The 19765-nt window shown below is 36.0% G+C and overlaps 1 protein-coding gene across 2 annotated transcripts in view; it reads left to right on the top strand.

Moving 5' to 3' along the window:
• PDE3B (phosphodiesterase 3B, cGMP-inhibited) overlaps positions 1-19765 on the top strand; it is a 225642-nt gene that overhangs the window by 105859 nt on the left and 100018 nt on the right. For both annotated transcript variants that reach the window (XM_011956257.1, XM_011956258.1), the window contains exon 2: positions 10825-10875. In XM_011956257.1, coding sequence (XP_011811647.1) covers positions 10825-10875 — 51 coding nt within the window. The remainder of the gene's footprint in view (positions 1-10824; positions 10876-19765) is intronic.

The raw sequence follows: 19765 nt of genomic DNA on the forward strand, positions 1-19765 counted from the left end.
CCGGCTAGTTTTTTTTTTTTGTATTTTTTAGTAGAGATGGGGTTTCACCGTGTTAGCCAGGATGGTCTCAATCTCCTGACCTCGTGATCCACCTGTCTCGGCCTCCCAAAGTGCTGGGATTACAGGCTTGAGCCACTGCGCCCAGCCCAGAGCATAAGACTTTTAGTACATTTTGTTTTATAAGTGTAGGATACCATGATGATCCCTGTGGAATCTGATTTTTTTTTTAATAGACAAGAAGATCCCCATTTTCATTTTTAAATCAAGTTCCTATGGGACTAGCATCTTTGTCTGCTTAATTTTAAGCACAGTTACCATGACAAAACTTATTTATTTAGCAAATGCCTAACAGTGTCAAATATATACTACTGGCAACTGGACTAATTTCTGTCTGACTAATAAAAATCCCAAATAAAAATGGTACATTTTCATTTTAAATGGAAAAAGATTAGTTTCTGAATATAAATTGAGTTTTAAGTTTTTCTTTTTGGTTAATTAAGATCTACTGTGATGCTTTTTTGTTAATTTTCTTTAATATCTATATCTCCTAAATTTAATATTCAGTTCTAAAATAAAGGCAAGTCAGTTGGGTGTGGTGGTTCATGCCTGTAATCCCAGCACTTTGGGAAACTGAGCCTGGCATATTGCTTGAGCTCAGGAGTTTAAGACCAGTTTTGGCAGCACGATGAGACCCTGTCTCTCCTGATTTTATACTTTTCTGTTTTTTGAAATGTGATCTCACCATATTGCCCAGGCTGGTTTTGAACTCCTGGGCTCAAGTACTGTTCCTGCTTGGTACTACAGGCATTCACCACCCCACCCAGCTGGTTTTGTACTTCTTGACAGGAAAAGAAAAATCACCAAGAAATTCCTTAGTACATATTTTAATTGCTGCTTTATAAAATTTATCAGTACAGCTTTAGAACATCACACTAGATAATAGTGTTGTGCTGTTATTTCCTTTTTAATTTATTAAGAAAAAGGAAGATGCAGGGTAATGAATCTTTATTGAACTTTCCTGGCCTGTTCAAGGAATAGTAAATAAACCAAGTTAGCTGGAGGGGAGTGGAGAGGGCCTTGTAGGCCATTGTTAAAACCTTAGGGTTTTACTCAGGTTGAGATGAGAAGTCACTGGAGAGTGTTGAACAAAGAAGTGACATTATGTGACTTTAACTTTAAGAGGGTTGCTTTGCTCTATTGAGAATAGATTCTACCTGGGCAAGAAAGGAAGCAAAGAATATTTAGGAGGCTTTGGTAGTAATTTGGGCAAGAGAGCATGATGGCTTAGGCTAGAGTGGGAGCAATGAAGATATGATAAGAGTTTATATTCTGTACATATTATGACAGTAGAGATAACAGGATTCTCCAGTGTGATATGTGAGAAAGAGGAGAGTTATGTTTTTGGCCTAAGCCAAGGTAATGATGAGATTGCCCCTAACTGAGATGAGGGAAGACTATGGGGAGGAAGGTCAGTTCAGTTTTGGACATGTTAAGTTCAAGTTATCTATTAGACAGCCAACTGGAGATGTTGAGTAGGCTATTGAAATATAATTCTTCAGCTCAGAGAAGAAGATACATATACATTTGTGAGTCATTAGCTTATTACACCCACAAAGCTAGGTGAAATAGAAAAGAGAAGAGGTCCAAGGTCGGGGGGGTCACAGCAATGTTAAAACATCAAAATGGCAAGTAAGACTCAGAGAGGAGACTGAGAAATAGTGTCCAATGAATTAGAAAGAAATCTGAAGAATGTAATACTCCAGAAGCCAAGTGAGAAAAATAATTTCAAGGAGGAAAGAGTGTTAGATTGTGTCAAATGGTGATGGATCAGAAGTATGAAGAGAGACTTGACCATTGGTTTTAACAACATTAGAAACCTCATCAAGAACAGATTTAATGAAAAAGTGCCAAAACCTGATTAGAGTCAGCTTACCAGAGAATGAAAGGAGCAGAACTAGAAACAACCAATGAAGACAACTCTTTTGAGGAATTTTACAGAGAAATGAGATAGTGGCTAGGTTGAAGTATGATCATGATAAGGGTGTATGTGTGAGTAACGAATGTGTGAGATGTGAGAAACTGCAGCATGTTTATAATCTAATTGGAATGATTTAGTAGAGAAAAAATGATGATGAGAAAGAATTGCTGCTGAAATATCTTCAGGTAGGGAAGAGGGAATCGAATCTACTACATTTTTGGAAAAGTAGCTGTAGGCTGGAGCACAGACAGTTAATCTGTTGTGACAGAATGAAATACCAGGTATATGGATACAGATATTAGAAGGTAATTTGATGATTTGATAAATAAAAACTAGGTCTAGGTAGATACTTTCCATTGTTTGAGAGAAATGTGTTATAAAAAATATTACCATTTTAGTGTAGTGGAAAGGAATGAAACTGGAGGGAGATAAACCTGGGTTTAGATTTTAGCTCTGCCAGTTACTAGCTGACATATGGCAGAACTTAGTTACAATGCCCCTGTATTATTTAGGGACCCAGCAAGAAATAAAATTCACTAAAAAGTGGTTCAAATAAAAACACTTTAATGAAGAGTCTACTTTGAGAGAATGAACAGCATTAAGGAATGGGCAAGATATGGTAAGGCACATGGAAACTAGCAATTATGGAAAGCTGTTTCCTCACCTGGGGCTGAAGAGGCAAGAGTGGACATGGTGATTTTAGTTTAGTGATTGCTGAACGTATGAAGGAAGGACCAGCTGGTAAGAGCTATAGTCATGGAGGAACACAGTTGTTGCCAGAGACAATGGTACATAGGTAAGGAAGCAGCAGAGAAGAAATAACCTTGATCTCTGTACTCCTCAATGCCATTTTTCTGCTGTTGACCTCCATTGGCTAGATGTAAGCAGAAACCAGCTGCAAGGCTTCTTAGGTGTTACAGAATTTAGGGTTCACTCTCCCTAGGGTCCAGAGAAGGGCAAAAGATGAAAGTGGGAGATGAATGCCGAGTAATCAGTAGAATCATTAAGCCTCAACTTCTCCATATATAAAATGAGGCTACCGCAAAGTTGCTGTAATGTTACATGTACTGCCACGCACCTGCTACATTGCTAGCATATAGCAGTGTTTATTAAATGACAAATACAAGATGCTATAGCATAATGGTTAGTCCTTAAAGCTTTGGAATTAGGCAGATCTAGGTTTAAGTTCTGTCCCTGTCACTTACTAATCATGAGACTTTGGGAAGTCTTTGTTTTGTCATCTGTAAAATGGGGAAATAAGGCTTACCACAGATAATTCTAGTAAAGATGACAAGGGACAGTATATAGTAAGCGCCTAACACAGTGCTGGTACGTAGCATGCAGTTTAAGTTACCATGACCATCATGATATTATTTGACTGGAAAGAATAGTAAATGACATCAGTTTCCAAGTAATACTAGTCTCCTCCCCCTCCCACTCCCCCCACACTTTTTTTTCTGCTTCTCAGTTTTTCTGCATAGGGTTATTTCTTTGTCACATAGGGTTCAAGGTTACTATCTTTGCACTCTAAACAATTAGAAAATATAGCTTTAGTTAGTTTAACTTTTTGGCTATTCATTTATTTTGTTTTTGATTTATGTTCGCTAAACACACACAAAGAGTTAAGTGGATTTTTTTATTGGGCCTAAGTTGGAAGACATAGAAAAAGTTGGAAACACTGAATTCAATCAGTTTCATTAGCATAGATTTACATATGAGACTCAAATAAAATGTCATCAAGAAATAGGAGAATATAGGATGCTGTAACAGTTAATTCAGAACCGTACTATAATAAGTATTCTTTTTAAATTTCACATAAATTTAACAGTTCTGTAAGCTTGATTTGAGGGCACATACATGTTTTTCTTTTTGGCTACATAGAGAACAATGAAATAAAGCCTCATTGACGTAATTGAACCTGATAACATCTCCTGGTTGTACTGCTGATGTTTCACTGTGGTTTTGGTGGTTTTGTAGAGCTCCGTAGAGCATGTTAGACTTAAAAACATATTCAAACAGAAACTTTTATCAGGATTCAACTTCTTAACCATAAAGAAAAAATGAATTTAAATAAAGGCACAGTCTTGAGTACACTTAAATCAACTTAAATAATTTTTAATAGTATATATTACTTAGAGAAATTACTGTTCCTTAATTAGTTTTGAACAAATAACCACAGTATGAAAAGAAATAGTTATTTCTGGTACTGTATTATATATTAGCACAGAAGGAAAGAGATAAATGTAATAATGGAAGCTCCTAAAAACAGCAAGTTAAAATTTTATGCTTTCATTAAATGATGTCTTATAGTTCGATAGAACTACATTTTTAAAACATACCATAGCACTATAACTTTGTTTTAAACTGGAATTAAAAATTTAGTTTTATTTTTTAATTCTTATATTTAAGTTACTTACAAGATTTACTTTGGTATTGGGGTTTAGATGCCTAAAACTTTGCTGACTTGGAAACAATGTGTATCAGAGCATTTACTGTCTACTTGGAAGTAAAATTTTAAAATAGCTACATTTTATTATATATGAGGAATGAGTGCTTGAACCAATATTTCTTAAAACTTTTAATGTACATGTACCGCCAACTATGCATTCAGTATGTATGGTAGCTACCCACCAACTTAAGGGTAAATGTATAAAAAAGAATCACAATTTTTGAAAACTAAAAAATTAAAATATTTTATATCAGTGTGTACTTGCAATATTAAAGGTATCTCTGTTTAGCTCAATGTTGAGTAAATAGGCTGCTTGTTGTAGGTTCATTGTATATCATCATATTCTTTTCTCATCTCTATTTCTCTTAAATTGGAAAAATCCAACCAAAATTATAATTTATGAGGAACGTCAGCAGGGGTTTTTTGGCTGTTGGTTCTGAATACTCAGATTAAACAGGGACTCTGGAATTAAGAGATTGCTCACTGAAGACTCTTTCAAGGCTGAGTCACTTGCTAAGTTGATGGACATTATCATGCTTGAAAGTTTAAGAAATAGAGGCTTTTGCATTTTATTGAAAATAGCACTGTTTGCTCTTTATATTTTAATTTGCTTTTAAATATTTTATTTTCTCAGTTTTTGCACAGCACACTGAAAAGATGTATACTCTGTATCCAAAAAGTTGAGTGCATTTACATCTATGCTATTTCTTTAACATTGAACTCAGCATAATGTATTTTAACCACCAGCCCCTTTCTTTGAAAACAACAACAACAAAAACAGGGTATATAGATTTGCAGTTAGTATAGTACTCATTGCTTAGCAAAGCTTTTTCTTGATGTGCAGATAACTGATTTTTTCTCTCAGGACTGATTTCAACACATTTTTCCCAGTCTATATCATTGTTTACAAAATAAATATTAAAGTAGGAAAAAATTATCTTTTATAGTATGGATTTTTCAGAGGTAAACACGTAAAAACTTGTCTGCTGTTCTTTCTCATGTGTATTACACATATACCAAGAGCTGATTTGGACTCTGCACTTCAGTGCACTTACCAAGCAGTCAAGTAAAATATCTGGTTTTTCTTTCAGCATAATGTTCATCATTTGTGTGGCTGAGAGTTTTATAAATCTCTCAACAATAATCTATCTTTTTTATATGCTTTTTCTAGGAGGAGCACAGAATCTGAATGGTGCCTGTGTAGTTTTTGTCTCTTCTCTTTTAGGAACAAAAATCTTCAGTTTCATATATGAAAGCATTTTGTGCTTGTTTTAGAAAGATTCTGTTCATTTACCAAAGAGGTTTTTATGTTTTGTTTGAAAACTTTCCATAGCTTCATGTTATTATTTGATAAAGTTTCAAAATAGACAACATCCAGAAGAATATAGGGTAAATGAATTACTAGTCAAAAAGAAATCCAGCTTTTAGATAGTTGCTGTTGTATGTGCTAGTAAAATTTTTGGTTTTATCCCGTTGTGTGGTATTATCACACGCACAGATTTATATTGTTTGCATTAGAGTCCTATTCTTGATTTAGGCTTAACATTTATTCTGAGCTATTTATGTTACCTTGTTTTTATCAATACCTTAGGCTTTAGAAACCAATTTTGAGCCATTTATTTATTTTATTGATTGGGGAGTATAATGCAACACAATGAAAATAATGCAAATTTAAAAGATATAAATAATATTCAAATGGTGTGAAAATACTTTAGGAAAGATGATTTGTTCTCTTTTAGAATAATGCACGTCTTAGAGAACCTTTTCAGTTTTTAAGAATGTAATTTGTTAAGATAATGAGATTTCTGTCGAAATCAAAATTAACCTTATAGTTCACAATTATGAAATATATGCAAACTAAATTGTTTCCTTTTTCCCTCTAAATATTCTGGGACAAGGAGGAACAACTAGTGATTGACAAGTCATAATTTGATAAATAATGGCTAATACTCTATTACTGTTTCCTAGTTTAAAATTTTATGTTTTTAAAAATATATATATTTTGTGTATACGTATATGTAATCTAATATTACAGAGACACTTAGCAGTATTTTCATTAAGTATTTGCTCTTTGCATATTTCTCACTTTATTCTGTCATTAGTTCTCCCACTGTCCAGGATCATTCCTATCAAGTACAAGCATGCTTTAGAACCTCCCATGTTAAAAAAAAAGTAATATTCTCACATTTTTTTCTAACGATTGCTTCATTTCATTCTTGCTTTTACAGCACAGTTTTTCAAAAGAGTTACTTTCTCTACTTCCTTACCTTCCTAAATTCATCTTAACTTTTAACTAAAGCTGAACAAATATTTATGAAATACGTGTAAAGTATAGAGACTAAAGAAACAGACACCATCGACCCACCATTACTGTTATTTTTGAACATTGCCATTAACATTGAAGTTCCCTGTGTGTCACTCCTGGATCTGGTTCACTTCTTTCTCTTTTAGAGATAATCACCATCCTGAATTTCTTTACCGTTTACCATATGTATTTCTAATAAGCATATCTCAGTGTGTATTTCATTTTAAATGAGTGAAGTTATACTGTATGTATCTGTCTGTGATTTGCTTTTCTTGTTCAACATTGTTTCTGAGATCCATCCATATACTATGTAGCTGTATGTACTTCATTCATTTTCACTGCTGTACTCCATTGTATGGATATACCAAAATTTTTCTCTTTTATTGTTGATGAACATTTGGATTGTATCTAGTTTTTTGCTACCCTAAGCTGCACAGCTATGTGTATTCTTCTTGTCTCCTATCAAACTGTAGCAAAGACCAAGTTTTTGAGTTTTTCCCTGATCTGTTGTGGATTGATGCTTTTGTAAAATATACTAAAAATGTCTCACCAATGTCAAATTGCTATAAAAATATATAAACCTTTACTCTGAATTTCTGTATTTATCTTGTTATGGACTGCATTTTGAATACTGCTCTAAGATGTGTACCTAGCTGTGGAATTCCTGGGTCATTCATCTTCTATTACTTATGGAGAAAATTGTTTTCTCAAAATCACTAATATTCTAGTTGCTCAAATTACACAGAAGGCAGTCTGCCAGCTCTTTGTGGCTTTCTGTGTATCTGCTTTCAATTCCTAATATGAAGGGGATTTCACAGTAAGACCTGCTGCTTTAGGGTAATGTAATTTTCATCCTAGAGAAAGTGACTGCAAATAAGATTAGGCTTTGCTTAAGAATTGATTCACAAGTGAGAGAAAACTATGATAATGGGATAAAGGGCCAGGAGGAGTGAATTTATTGAGGGAGATGGTCTGTAATATTGTAATACTACAATATTGTAATATGCAATATTGAGGAAGATGGTCTGTAATATTTTAATACTATAATATTGAAATATTGTAGGCCGGGCGCAGTGGCTCAAGCCTGTAATCCTAGCACTTTGGGAGGCCGAGACGGGCGGATCACGAGGTCAGGAGATCGAGACCATCCTGGCTAACACGGTGAAACCCCGTCTCTACTAAAAAATACAAAAAACTAGCCGGGCAAGGTTGCGGGCGCCTGTAGTCCCAGCTACTCGGGAGGCTGAGGCAGGAGAATGGCGTAAACCCGGGAGGCGGAGCTTGCAGTGAGCTGAGATCCGGCCACTGCACTCCAGCCTGGGCGACAGAGCGAGACACTGTCTCAAAAAAAAAAAAAAAAAAAAAAAAAGAAATATTGTAATACAAAATCCAAAAAAAGGGAATTATCAAAAAAAAAAAAAAAAAAAAAAGAAATATTGTAATACAAAATGCTACAGTAGAGAGATCTAAAGAAAACAAACAGAGAAAAAAAAGCATTGTACATAGTAAGATTTTTAGAGACCTTTAGGAGTCCAGTTAAAATAGGGCATACATTCCTTCTCATGTTAGCAGGCTTCGTTCTGCATTGGCAGCCTTACAGTTGTCTCAATGCCTTAGAGAACTTTCACAAAATATAAGCCGAGATTGCTCTTATAAGTAAGCAGCAGGACTACTTTATATCAGTATTTCTCCACTGTATTTTCATTACAACCCCAAATCCAGGAATATATATATATGTTTATATTATATATACATATACAAAATATTATCTATACATATATAAAATATTGTATATACATACATAAATATGTTATATATATATATATATGTTTCCCTAATCTCCTGCTTCATGTCATTTTCATACCAAAGATGTACAGTACATCTGTTTGTATACTGTAACCTTTGGAGGGCTATGAACCATTTTAATTTTCAAGATTTTTTTTTTTCCCCCCAAGAACCAATTACCACCTGCTTAGGAGTGATAGCACCCCTGTTGAGAGTATATCACATGAATACAAACATGGCTCTTGGCATTAGAGTACAGATATTTAAAAAGGTAATGTTTATTTAATCATGTAGGTCAATGAAGTGGGGAAGGCAGACTACTCAATGTTAAGAAACCATCCTAATGAAAGTATACTTGAGTGAGCAACAAATCAACTTCTACTTAGGGTAATGAATCAGGGAAATAAGGTATACAAGTATTTTTCTCTGTTTGATGGTGTTATTGTGGGAGAAGTGTAGAAATATGGATCAGATGATAGTACAGTTAGGTAAGGTTGTAGACCGAGAATGCAAATTAGTTCATTGATGCCTCTCTCATAGGTGATTTTTAGTGATACATGGTATGGCTCTGTTTTCATTCCTGTCTCTTCTATACATCTATTCGTGAACTTAAGAAAACATCAGATTTATAGATGTCATGATAATGGGAGGAATGAAGAATAGGGTAGTTGACATTCTCAATCTCCAAAGAAACTGACAGGCTAAAATAAGGGCAGAAGTAAAGTATTGCAGTTGGGTCTAAAAAGCCATATTTATAAGAATAGCATGGAGGAAAATGGATCATAACAATATCATGTATAGAAGAAACTTAGGGATTTTAGGTTATGTTAATCTTACGAAGCATTTTAGGAAGTTATTAACGTCTTTATTTGCAATAATTAGTGTCCCTTGAATCTAGATTATATGCTGATTAAATCACAACCTGAAATAATTATATCAGAACCATATTTAGGACCATATAAAATATTGCTTAAATTTAATGAGTCTGTTATATATATATGGTCTACTTTGCATGTAGTTGTATCAGAGCCATTTTGTGGGCACTGGTTCATGAGTCTTCTAAGTGATTGTACTGTGTCTGAATTTTCTTTGGGAAGAAATAGATTTTTCTTCAGTGGTAAGAAAGAAATTACGTTCTGCCAGGATATTGATGAGGAGATGGTGATAATGATAATTGACAGTTTTTTGAGTGATTAAGCATGGGTGTATTATGTAAAATATGAGTCAACAAACTAGTCTACTGACCAAATCCTGCCAGCAGCGTGTTTTTGTATGACCTTTGAGCTAATAATTTTTTTTGCATTTTAAAGGGTTATAAAACAAAAACAAAAAGCAAAGAATATGCCATGGAGACCTTATGTGGCCTGCAAAGCCCCAAATAAGATCTTTTGCAACCAGAAAACTTAAGCCTGAAGGACAAGAAACAACACAGATAGTTCAGTATATAGAAATTATATGATTATATTACAGATTAACTAGGCTCATATTCAATAAAGGTTCAAAGCTATGTACAAAATAGCTGTTATAATGTATTATTTAATCAAAAGGAGAAGACCTATTTAACTCTAACTCAGTAAATGTCAAAGAAATTTAGGATTGATGATAGGTAGCAGTTATAGCTTCCTAAATTAAAGTTAATTTTATCTCCTTGGGCATACGTAGTGACTACTATATTGGGTTGGGAAGCAGCCAAAAAGCTTGTTAGGAAGAAGGGCAGGAAAAAAAACTAGTCTGGGATTAAAATTACCATTGATAGGCTAGTCTATCAAGGAGACAGACAGGAAAACAATCACTAATTATCTGCATATCAAAAGGGGTATGTGCTGCTTTTGATAAATCCATTCCTTTATACTTAATCTAACCCCAAGGACAACAAGCTTTTCAAAATGTTTTTGACAGAAGTACCTTATTGGTAAGAAGATAGCATCACCCATCACCCATGATGAGCCTTTGGAGATGGTGGGTAGGCAGAGAATATCTGATGATAGGTAATTTTTCTTTTATTTTTTGTGACTTAATGTGGTTTTGGATTTGTATTTTCCTTTTTGTGGTAATATCTGAAGATTAATATGGCTTGTTTTAGTTACTTTATTGTGGTAATTCTTTATTTTGATTTCTCAATCACAGATTGTATTAATTAATGAAATATTCTGTCTGGAGATAATTTTTATTCTCAGCATTCCAGTATCTCTTCCAGATTTTGAGCTATGTTAGATAATTATAATGGAAAATGCTGAATTTTGTCTTTACATATTCTTGTTTATTTATTTCTGGTTTGTAACCAAGTGAATTTTTTTTTTTTTCCAGATGATTCTTTGGGATTGGGACTTAAAGCAATGGTATAAGCCTCATTATCAAGTAAGTATAAGTAATATCACTAAATAATACCTGTGATGAAACTTTTGACACTTAAAGATTCACAACATTTCTGTGCCATAAGATTTTCTTTAACTAGACTAATAAGTTAACTAGACCCTTCATTGAGGTAGATTTTTTTAAAATACATTTTAGCCGGGCGCAGTAGCTCAAGTCTGTAATCCCAGCACTTTGGGAGGCCGAGACGGGCGGATCACGAGGTCAGGAGATTGAGACCATCCTGGCTAACATGCTGAAACCCCATCTCTAATAAAAAATACAAAAAACTAGCCGGGCAAGGTGGCGGGCGCCTGTAGTCCCAGCTACTTGGGAGGCTGAGGCAGGAGAATGGCGTCAACCCTGGAGGCGGAGCTTGCAGTGAGCTGAGATCCAGCCACTGCACTCCAGCCTGGGCGACAGAGCGAGACTCCGTCTCAAAAAATAAATAAATAAATAAAATACATTTTAATTATAAGGGAAAAAGAAAATGATAAAAAACCAAATTTGTATAAATTGTTATGAAAATATTGCTAATATCATCCGGGCTCAGAATCAACTAATATTTCTATATTAATAATAAGATTTTTTTCTTTTCTGATGTGGACCACTGATCTATAAAGGGGAAAAAATAGATGTAAGGCCATGTCTGAGACAAAGCAAAGCAATTGGCAACATATTTTATTAGGGAAGTAAAGATACCCAACTTTTATTTTTTGGTAAACTTTTTATTGAATTATAACATACATGCAGAAAAGTGTACAGCTCAATTTTCAGAAGTTAAACATCCCATGTAACTGGTACCGATATGAAGAAATGGAATGTTTCCAGTATCTCAGAAGCCTCGCTTATGCCCAATTCCAGTCATTACCTATATCCTCAAAGGTAAATCCTATCCGACTTCTAGTAACTAGTTTTGCTAATTTTTGAACACTATATATATACAAATGAAATAATATGTGTTAAGATTAATTTTTTGAATACCTAAGTAATATGTTTATATCAGATAAAATGAAAATAGAAGTATTTAATATAAGGAGAAAAAAGAAAAATCACTCATAAAACATCAAGCAATAACTGTGTTAACTGTGTCAACTTTTGATGTATATCTTTATTGATCTTTCTCATTATGCCAAATTTACTTAATAATTCTAATAGCTTATTTGAAGATTAAGTCTTGAAGTACACAATAATGTTATCTATGAGTAAAGACAGATTTATTTATTTCCAAACCTATGCCCTTTATTTCGTTTTCTCATGTTATTGTACTGTCTAGGACCTTCAATCCATTGTTGAATGGAAGTGGTATGAGTAGGCAGCCTTGTTTTTCTTTATGAACTCAGGGAGAAAATGTTCAACATATCACCACTAATGCTTTTTTATAGATACCCTTTAGCAGATTAAGGAAGTTTTATTCTAATTCTAGTTTACTAAGGACTTTTTTTCTCTTTTTAATTCATGAATGGATATAGAATTTTATCTCATGCTTTTTCTGCATCTACTCAAATGATTCGAGAATTTTTTTCTAATTATTCTACGAATGTGGTGAATTGCATTAATTGGTGTGTTTGTTAAACCATCCATGTATTCCCAGAATAAAGTAAATTTGATCAAGATGTATTTTTTAAAAATCTTTATCCCTAGATTCTATTTGTTAATGTTTTGTTTAGAAATTTTGAATTTGTGTTTATGAAAGAGTGTTGGCCTATAAATTCTTACTTTTCATAATGTTCTTGACATTATATTGGTATCACGGTTACCAAGAACCTTGATATCAAAATAAATTAAGGTGAGATATTTACCGTTTCTATTATCTCAAAAAGTTTGGGTAAGGTTAAAAGTTGGTATTATTTCCTCCTTTAATGTTTGGAAGAATGCTCTGGTGAAGCTATCTCACCTTGAAGAATTCTTTTGTGGACAAATTTTAAGTTATGGATTCAATTTCTTTAATTGTTTTAGTACTATTTAGGTTTTCCATCTTTTCTTCTAACAATTGAGTTACTTGTGTTTTTTAGGAATTCCTTTTTTTGTTGTTGTTCCTTCTGGCATTTGTGACTACTGAAAGCCCTATTTTAATTTCAAAATAGAAATCTTTTTGAGGATTTCTACTTGGTTTATCTCTCTCTCTTAGCCACTTTTATAAATTCGCAAATGCCTTTAGAGGAAAAGCAGGTCTGAATTTAAGCTCACTACTTTGTTTTTCTCATCACTTTGAGATCTTGTTTGGCCCTCCCTGTCTTCATAACTCTGAACTGCAATTTCGGTCTTCCAGCCCCTTGAGACTATAGATCTCTACTCTGTTTTCTGGCCTCTTTTGTGCTTTTCATCCTCTCTGCTCTGTGCCAGTTATGAATCAGCAGAAAATTCCTAGAGGGAAAAGAGTAGCACAGAATGTTGGGTTTCTTTTAATCTTCTCTCTTAATTCTGGGTTCTTGGCCTTTTATGCACTGGCTGTTTGGTTGTGTTTTGATGCCTTGAAATGTGTGCTATTTATATTTTATTTCAGCTTTTCTAGTTCTAGACAGAAGAGTTGGTGTGATACAAACCAGTCCCTCTTGGCTGGAAAATTAGGCAAGCCTCTTAAGGCACTCTGAACCTGTTTCCTCACCTACAAATTGAGAATAATACCAGTTCCCTCAAAGGGCTAATTAATATGTGCCTGGTACTCAGTACAAATGTGAGCCAATATTATATAAATTTCAATAATAATAAATACTAATCTGAACTTGAAGTATAAGGCAGAAATGAGCATTTTTTTCTTTAAAAGGCCAGAGAGTAAATATTTTAGCATTTGCAGAACATACAGCCATTGTTACCTTCTGCCACCCCCACTGCTTCTCCTCCTTCTCTCCTTTTTCCTCTTCTCCCTGCCACTCCTCTTCTTTTTCAATAACCATTTAAAACATTAAAACTATTCTTAACTTTCTGTTCAACAATCAAGATTTTGCCAAAAAAAAGTGAATGGAAAATAGAAATTTAAGTTCAACTTTTAAAATTGTGGCAAATAATTTGAATATTCAATTTGATCTGTCACTCTCTTGCTCATTTCTCTCCCGTTTCAACTAGAGTAAAAGTCTTTGTCATGTACGTAAAAGAACTTACACGACATGGTTCCCTCCCTTACTCTCTTGTACTTCTCTGTCTTTGTCTTCTGCTACTTTCTCCTTCATTTACTCTGTTCCAGCTGCACTGGCCTCCTTGTTATTCCCCAAGCAAATCAGACAGGCTTCTAACTCAGGTCTTTGCACTTGCTACTCTTTCTGCCTGGAATGCTTATTTCCTACACCTTTTCATGTCTTTACATAAGCATTTCCTTCTTAGTGAGGCATACCCCAACTATCCTCTCTAAAATTGCATTGCGTTCTATCACATCTTTTTCCATTAACTTACTTTATTTTCTGTTTTTAGCAACCTGTTCAAAATCTATTATATATGACCCGTCATTACTCATACTACTTAGCTTGGAATCCAGTATTCTAAAACATTTGGTCCCAACATGTCTTTCCAGCCTGTTTTTCATTGCTTTCTTATATAATCTGTACTTTAACAATTTCATGTTCCCTGTATAGCATTATTTTACCGCTTAAAATTGTATTTTACCACGTTTATACTTGTATTTATGCGGTGTCCATTTTGTGCAGTATACTTCCCCAATACATTTTTGTTTTGTTTTATTGTAAACAAATATAAATATAATCCTAACAAATTTTTAGGGCCCAGCTCAAAATGCTACTGCTTCCATAAAATTTCTGTTACCATCCAAATGGAAGTTTTCTATATCTCTTTTGAACTCTAATGCCATTTTGTCGGTATATATATATATTTTCATTTTTTGAGACGAAGTTTCACTCTTGTTGCCCAGGCTGGAGTGCAATGGCATGATCTCAGCTCACCGCAACCTCCACCTCCTGGGTTCAAGCGATCCTCCTGCCTTAGCCTCCCAAGTAAATGCGATTACAGGCATGCACCACCATGCCCGGCTAATTTTGTATTTTTAGTAGAGATGGGGTTTCTCCATGTTGGTTAGGCTGGTCTGGAACTCCTGACCTCAGGTGATCTCCCCACCTCGACCTCCCAAAGTGCTGGGATTACAGGGGTGAGCCACCACACCTGGCCATTTTGTCTATATTTTTATCTCTTCACTTTCTGTTAATAATAACAGTACTATCTTTGCCTTTAGTTATTTGTACTCTACATTACTTTATATGCTCTGCGTGTGTTACCATATTTACTTCTCTCTTTTCCTCCTTGCTAAGTACAGTTATTAACTCTAGAAATAATGTAAGAGGAAATCAAGCGAGAACTATGAAAAATGGAAAGAGGAAGGCAGACTGGCTAGGGAGCTTAGTACAGGAAAAACAACACAGTGACAGAGTCTCTTATGACCCACACCCAACAGCAAAACATGGTCTAGGCCCCAACTCTCAACCTAAAAACGTAAGGTGACACAGGTAGGCTTGTTCTTTCCCCCGGATTAAACAAGAGGCCTGCCAACAACACTAAGCAAGTCTGGTGGCTCTAGCAAGGGGGAATTAATTTGGAGCCACTGGCAATCAGTGGCTAGGGAGAAGCTTTCTCCTTCCCTCTTGGGCATGAGACTCCCCTTCCCCACTGACAGACACTGGGTAGCCAATGTGCCTGGCAAAGGGTATATCCTTACAAATGCCTAGCCCAGAAAGTGATCTTTATTCCTGTGGCCTGGAAACTCCTTTCTATCCCCTAAAGGAACCAGATGACCCAACCTGAGGAAGCTTTCTTTCCCTCTACCCTAAGGTACTGGTATGGACTAGTGGGAACCCAAGGGGCACCAAAACAAAACAAAACAAAACAAAAGTTCAAACACACCAAAATGATTGTGAATGCTTTGAAAATTGTCATCCAAACCACAGCCCACAAAAGTAGGCCAGGACCTATGTGACAAACCTAAATGGGGATACTGCCTTCTAATGTCAAAGATTTTGGTAGGATCCAGAGTCTTGTAAGTTATAGTCAAAATATTGAGAATAAAATAAAAAATCATCCATCATACCAAAACCAAGAAAATCACAAATTGAATAAGAAAAAGGAATGACAACACCAAGATGAATCAGATTTGGAATCATCTGGCAAGGATTTTTAAAGCAAACGTCATAAAAATGCTCTAACAAATAATTACAAAGTATCTTGAAACAAATGGAAAAAGAAAGAAAATATTAGCAAAAGAAATATAAATTATAAAAAAGAAACAAATGGAAATTATAGAGCTGAAAAATACTATAATAGAAATTTAAAATTACTGGATAGGATGAATAACAAAGTGGAGATGACAGTAGGACAGAATCTGTGAGCTTAAGCATAGATCAATAGAATTTACACAATTTTTATAACACAGAGAAAACAGAAACAAAATGAACAGAGTCCTAGGGACCTGTTGGGCAGTAACAAAGAACCAACATTTGTATTATTGGTGTTTGAGAAGGAGAAAGAGGGTGGGATTGAAAGAGTGTTTGAAGAAATAATGGCTGAAAACTTCTCAAATTTAGCCAAAAACATAATCCTACAGATTCAAGAAGCTGTCTGAACCCCAAATAGTATCAACCTCTCAAAATCTACTCTAAGACATGTCATAATTAAACTTCTGAAAGCTAAAGACAAAGAGAATATCTTAAAAAGCATCCAGAGAGAAACAACACTTTACCTATAGGGGAACACCAATTCAAGTAATAGCAGATTCCTCACTTAAAACCATGAAGGCCAGAAGGAAGTGGCAGAACACTTTTGAAGTGCTGGAATGGCTCTATTCCAGCCATTCCACTTTTGAATGGCTGTAAAGTCTATATCCAGCAAAAGTATTCTTAAAGAATGAAGGGGGGGGTAGATTCCAAGATGACCAAATAGGAACAGCTACAGGCTACAGCTCCCAGCATGAGCGATGCAGAAGATGGGTGATTTCTGCATTTCCAACTGAGGTACCAGGTTCATCTCACTGGGGCTTGTTGGACAGTGGGGGCAGCCCACAGACTGTGAACCTAAGCAGGGTGAGGCATCACCTCACCCGGGAAGTGCAAGAGGTTGGGAAATTCCCTTTCCTAGCCAAGGGAAGCCGTGACAGACGGCACCTGGAAAACTGGGTCATTCCCACCCTAATACTGCGCTTTTCCAGTGGTCTTAGCAAATGGCACACCGGGAGATTATATCCTGCGCCTGGCTCGGAGGGTCTCACGCCCACAGAACCTTGCTCACTGCTAGAACAGCAGTCTGAGATTGAACTGCAAGGCAGCAGTGAGGCTGGGAGAGGGGCGCCCGCCATTACTGAGGCTTGAGTAGGTAAACAAAGCCGCAAAGAAGCCGCTTTGGAGCCCTCCACAGCTCAAGGAGGCCTGCCTGCCTCTGTAGACTCCAATGCTGGGGGCAGGGCATAGCTGAACAAAATGCAGCAGAAACTTCTGCAGACTTAAATGTTCCTGTCTGACAGCTTTGAAGAGAGTAGTGGTTCTCCCAGCACGGAGTTTGAGATCTGAGAACTGACAGACTGCCTCCTCAAGTGGGTCCCTGACTCCTGAGTAGCCTAACTGGGAGGCACCTCCCAGTAGGGGCCGAAGGACACCTCATACAGCTGGGTACCCCTCTGAGAGGAAACTTCCAGAGGAACAATCAGGCAGGAACATTTGCCCTTCTGCAATATTTGCAGTTCTGCAGCCTATGCTAGTGATACCCAGGCAAACAGGGTCTGGAGTCAACCTCAGGCAAAATCCAACAGACCTGCAGCTGAGGGTCCTGACTGTTAGAAGGAAAATTAACAAACAGAAAGGATATCCACACTAAAAGCCCATCTGTACGTCACCATCATCAAAGACTAAAGGTAGATAAAACCACGAAGATGGGGAGAAACCAGGGCAGAAAAGCTGAAAATTCTAAAAATCAGAGCACCTCTCCCCCTCCAAAGGAACACAACTCCTTGCCAGCAATGGAACAAAGCTGGACAGACAATGACTTTGACAAGTTGAGAGAAGAAAGCTTCAGATGATCAGACTTCTCGGAGCTGAAGGAGGAAGTTCAAACCCATCGCAAAGAAGCTAAAAACCTTGAAAAAAGATTAGACATATGGCTAACTAGAATAACCAGTCTAAAGAAGTCCCTAAATGACCCGATAGAGCTGAAAATCATGGTACGAGAACTACGTGACGCATGCACAAGCTTCAGTAGCCGATTCGATCAACTGGAAGAAAGGATATCAGTGCTTGAAGATCAAATGAATGAAATGAAGTGAGAAGAGAAGTTTAGAGAAAAAACAGTAAAAAGAAATGAACAAAGCCTCCAAGAAATATGGGACTATGTGAAAAGATCAAATCTACGTCTCATTGGTGTACCTGAAAGTGATGGGGAGAATGGAACCAAGTTGGAAAACGCTCTTCAGGATATTATCCAGGAGAACTTCCCCAACCTAACAAGGCAGGCTGACATTCAAATTCAGGAAATGCAGAGAACACCAAAAAGATACTCCTCGAGAAGAGCAACTCCAAGACACATAATTGTCAGATTGACCAAAGTTGAAATGAAGGAAAAAATGTTAAGGGCAGCCAGAGAGAAAGGTCGGGTTACCCACAAAGAGAAGCCTGTCAGACTAACAGTGGATCTCTCAGCAGAAACTCTACAAAACAGAAGAGAATGGGGGCCAATATTCAACATTCTTAAAGAAAAGAATTTGCAACCCAGAATTTCATATCCAGCCAAACTAAACGTCATAAGTGAAGGAGAAATAAAATCTTTTACAGACAAGCAAATGCTGAGTGATTTTGTCACCACGCGGCCTGCCCTACAGGAGTTCCTGAAGGAAACACTAAACATGAAAAGGAACAACCGGTACCAGCCACTGCAAAAACATGCCAAATTGTAAAGACCATCGACACTATGAAGAAACCGCATCAACTAACAAGCAAAATAACTACCTAACATCATAATGACAGGATCAAATTCACACATAACAATATTAACCTTAAATATAAATGAGCTAAATGATCCAATTAAAAGACACAGACTGGCAAACTGGATAAAGAGTCAAGACCCATCAGTGTCTTGACTTATTCAGGAGACCCATCTCACGTGCAGAGACACACATAGGCTCAAAATATAGGGATGGAGGAAGATCTACCAAGCAAATGGAAAACAATAAAAAGCAGGGGTTGCAATCCTAGTCTCTGATAAAACAGACTTTAAGCCAACAAAGATCAAAAGAGACAAAGAAGGCCATTACATAATGATAAAGGGATCAATTCAACAAGAAGAGCTAACTATCCTAAATATATATGTACCCAATACAGGAGCATCCAGATTCATAAAGCAAGTCCTTAAGAGACTTAGAAGGAGACTTAGACTCCCACACAATAATAATGGGAGACTTTAACACCCCATTGTCAACATTAGACAGATCAACGAGACAGAAAGTTAACAAGGATATCCAGGAATTGAACTCAGCTCTGCACCATGCAAATGGACCTAATAGACATCTACAGAACTCTCCACCCCAAATCAACAGAATATACATTTTTCTCAGCACCACATTGCACTTATTCCAAAAATGACCACATAGTTGAAAGTAAAGCACTCGTCAGCAAATGTGTAAAAGAGCAGAAATTATAACAAACTGTTTCTCAGACCACAGTACAATCAAACTAGAACTCAGGATTAAGAGACTCACTCAAAACCACTCAACTTCATGGAAACTGAACAACCTTCTCCTGAATGACTACTGGGTACATAGTGAAAAGAAGGCAGAAATAAAGATGTTCTTTGAAACCAATGAGAACAAAGACACAACATACCAGAATCTCTGGGGCACATTTAAAGCAGTGTGTAGAGGGAAATTTATAGCACTAAATGCCCATAAGAGAAAGCAGGAAAGATCTAAAATTGACAC

The sequence above is a fragment of the Colobus angolensis genome, unplaced genomic scaffold (genome assembly GCF_000951035.1).
Source record: "Colobus angolensis palliatus isolate OR3802 unplaced genomic scaffold, Cang.pa_1.0 Scaffold412, whole genome shotgun sequence".
NCBI lineage: Eukaryota > Metazoa > Chordata > Mammalia > Primates > Cercopithecidae > Colobus > Colobus angolensis.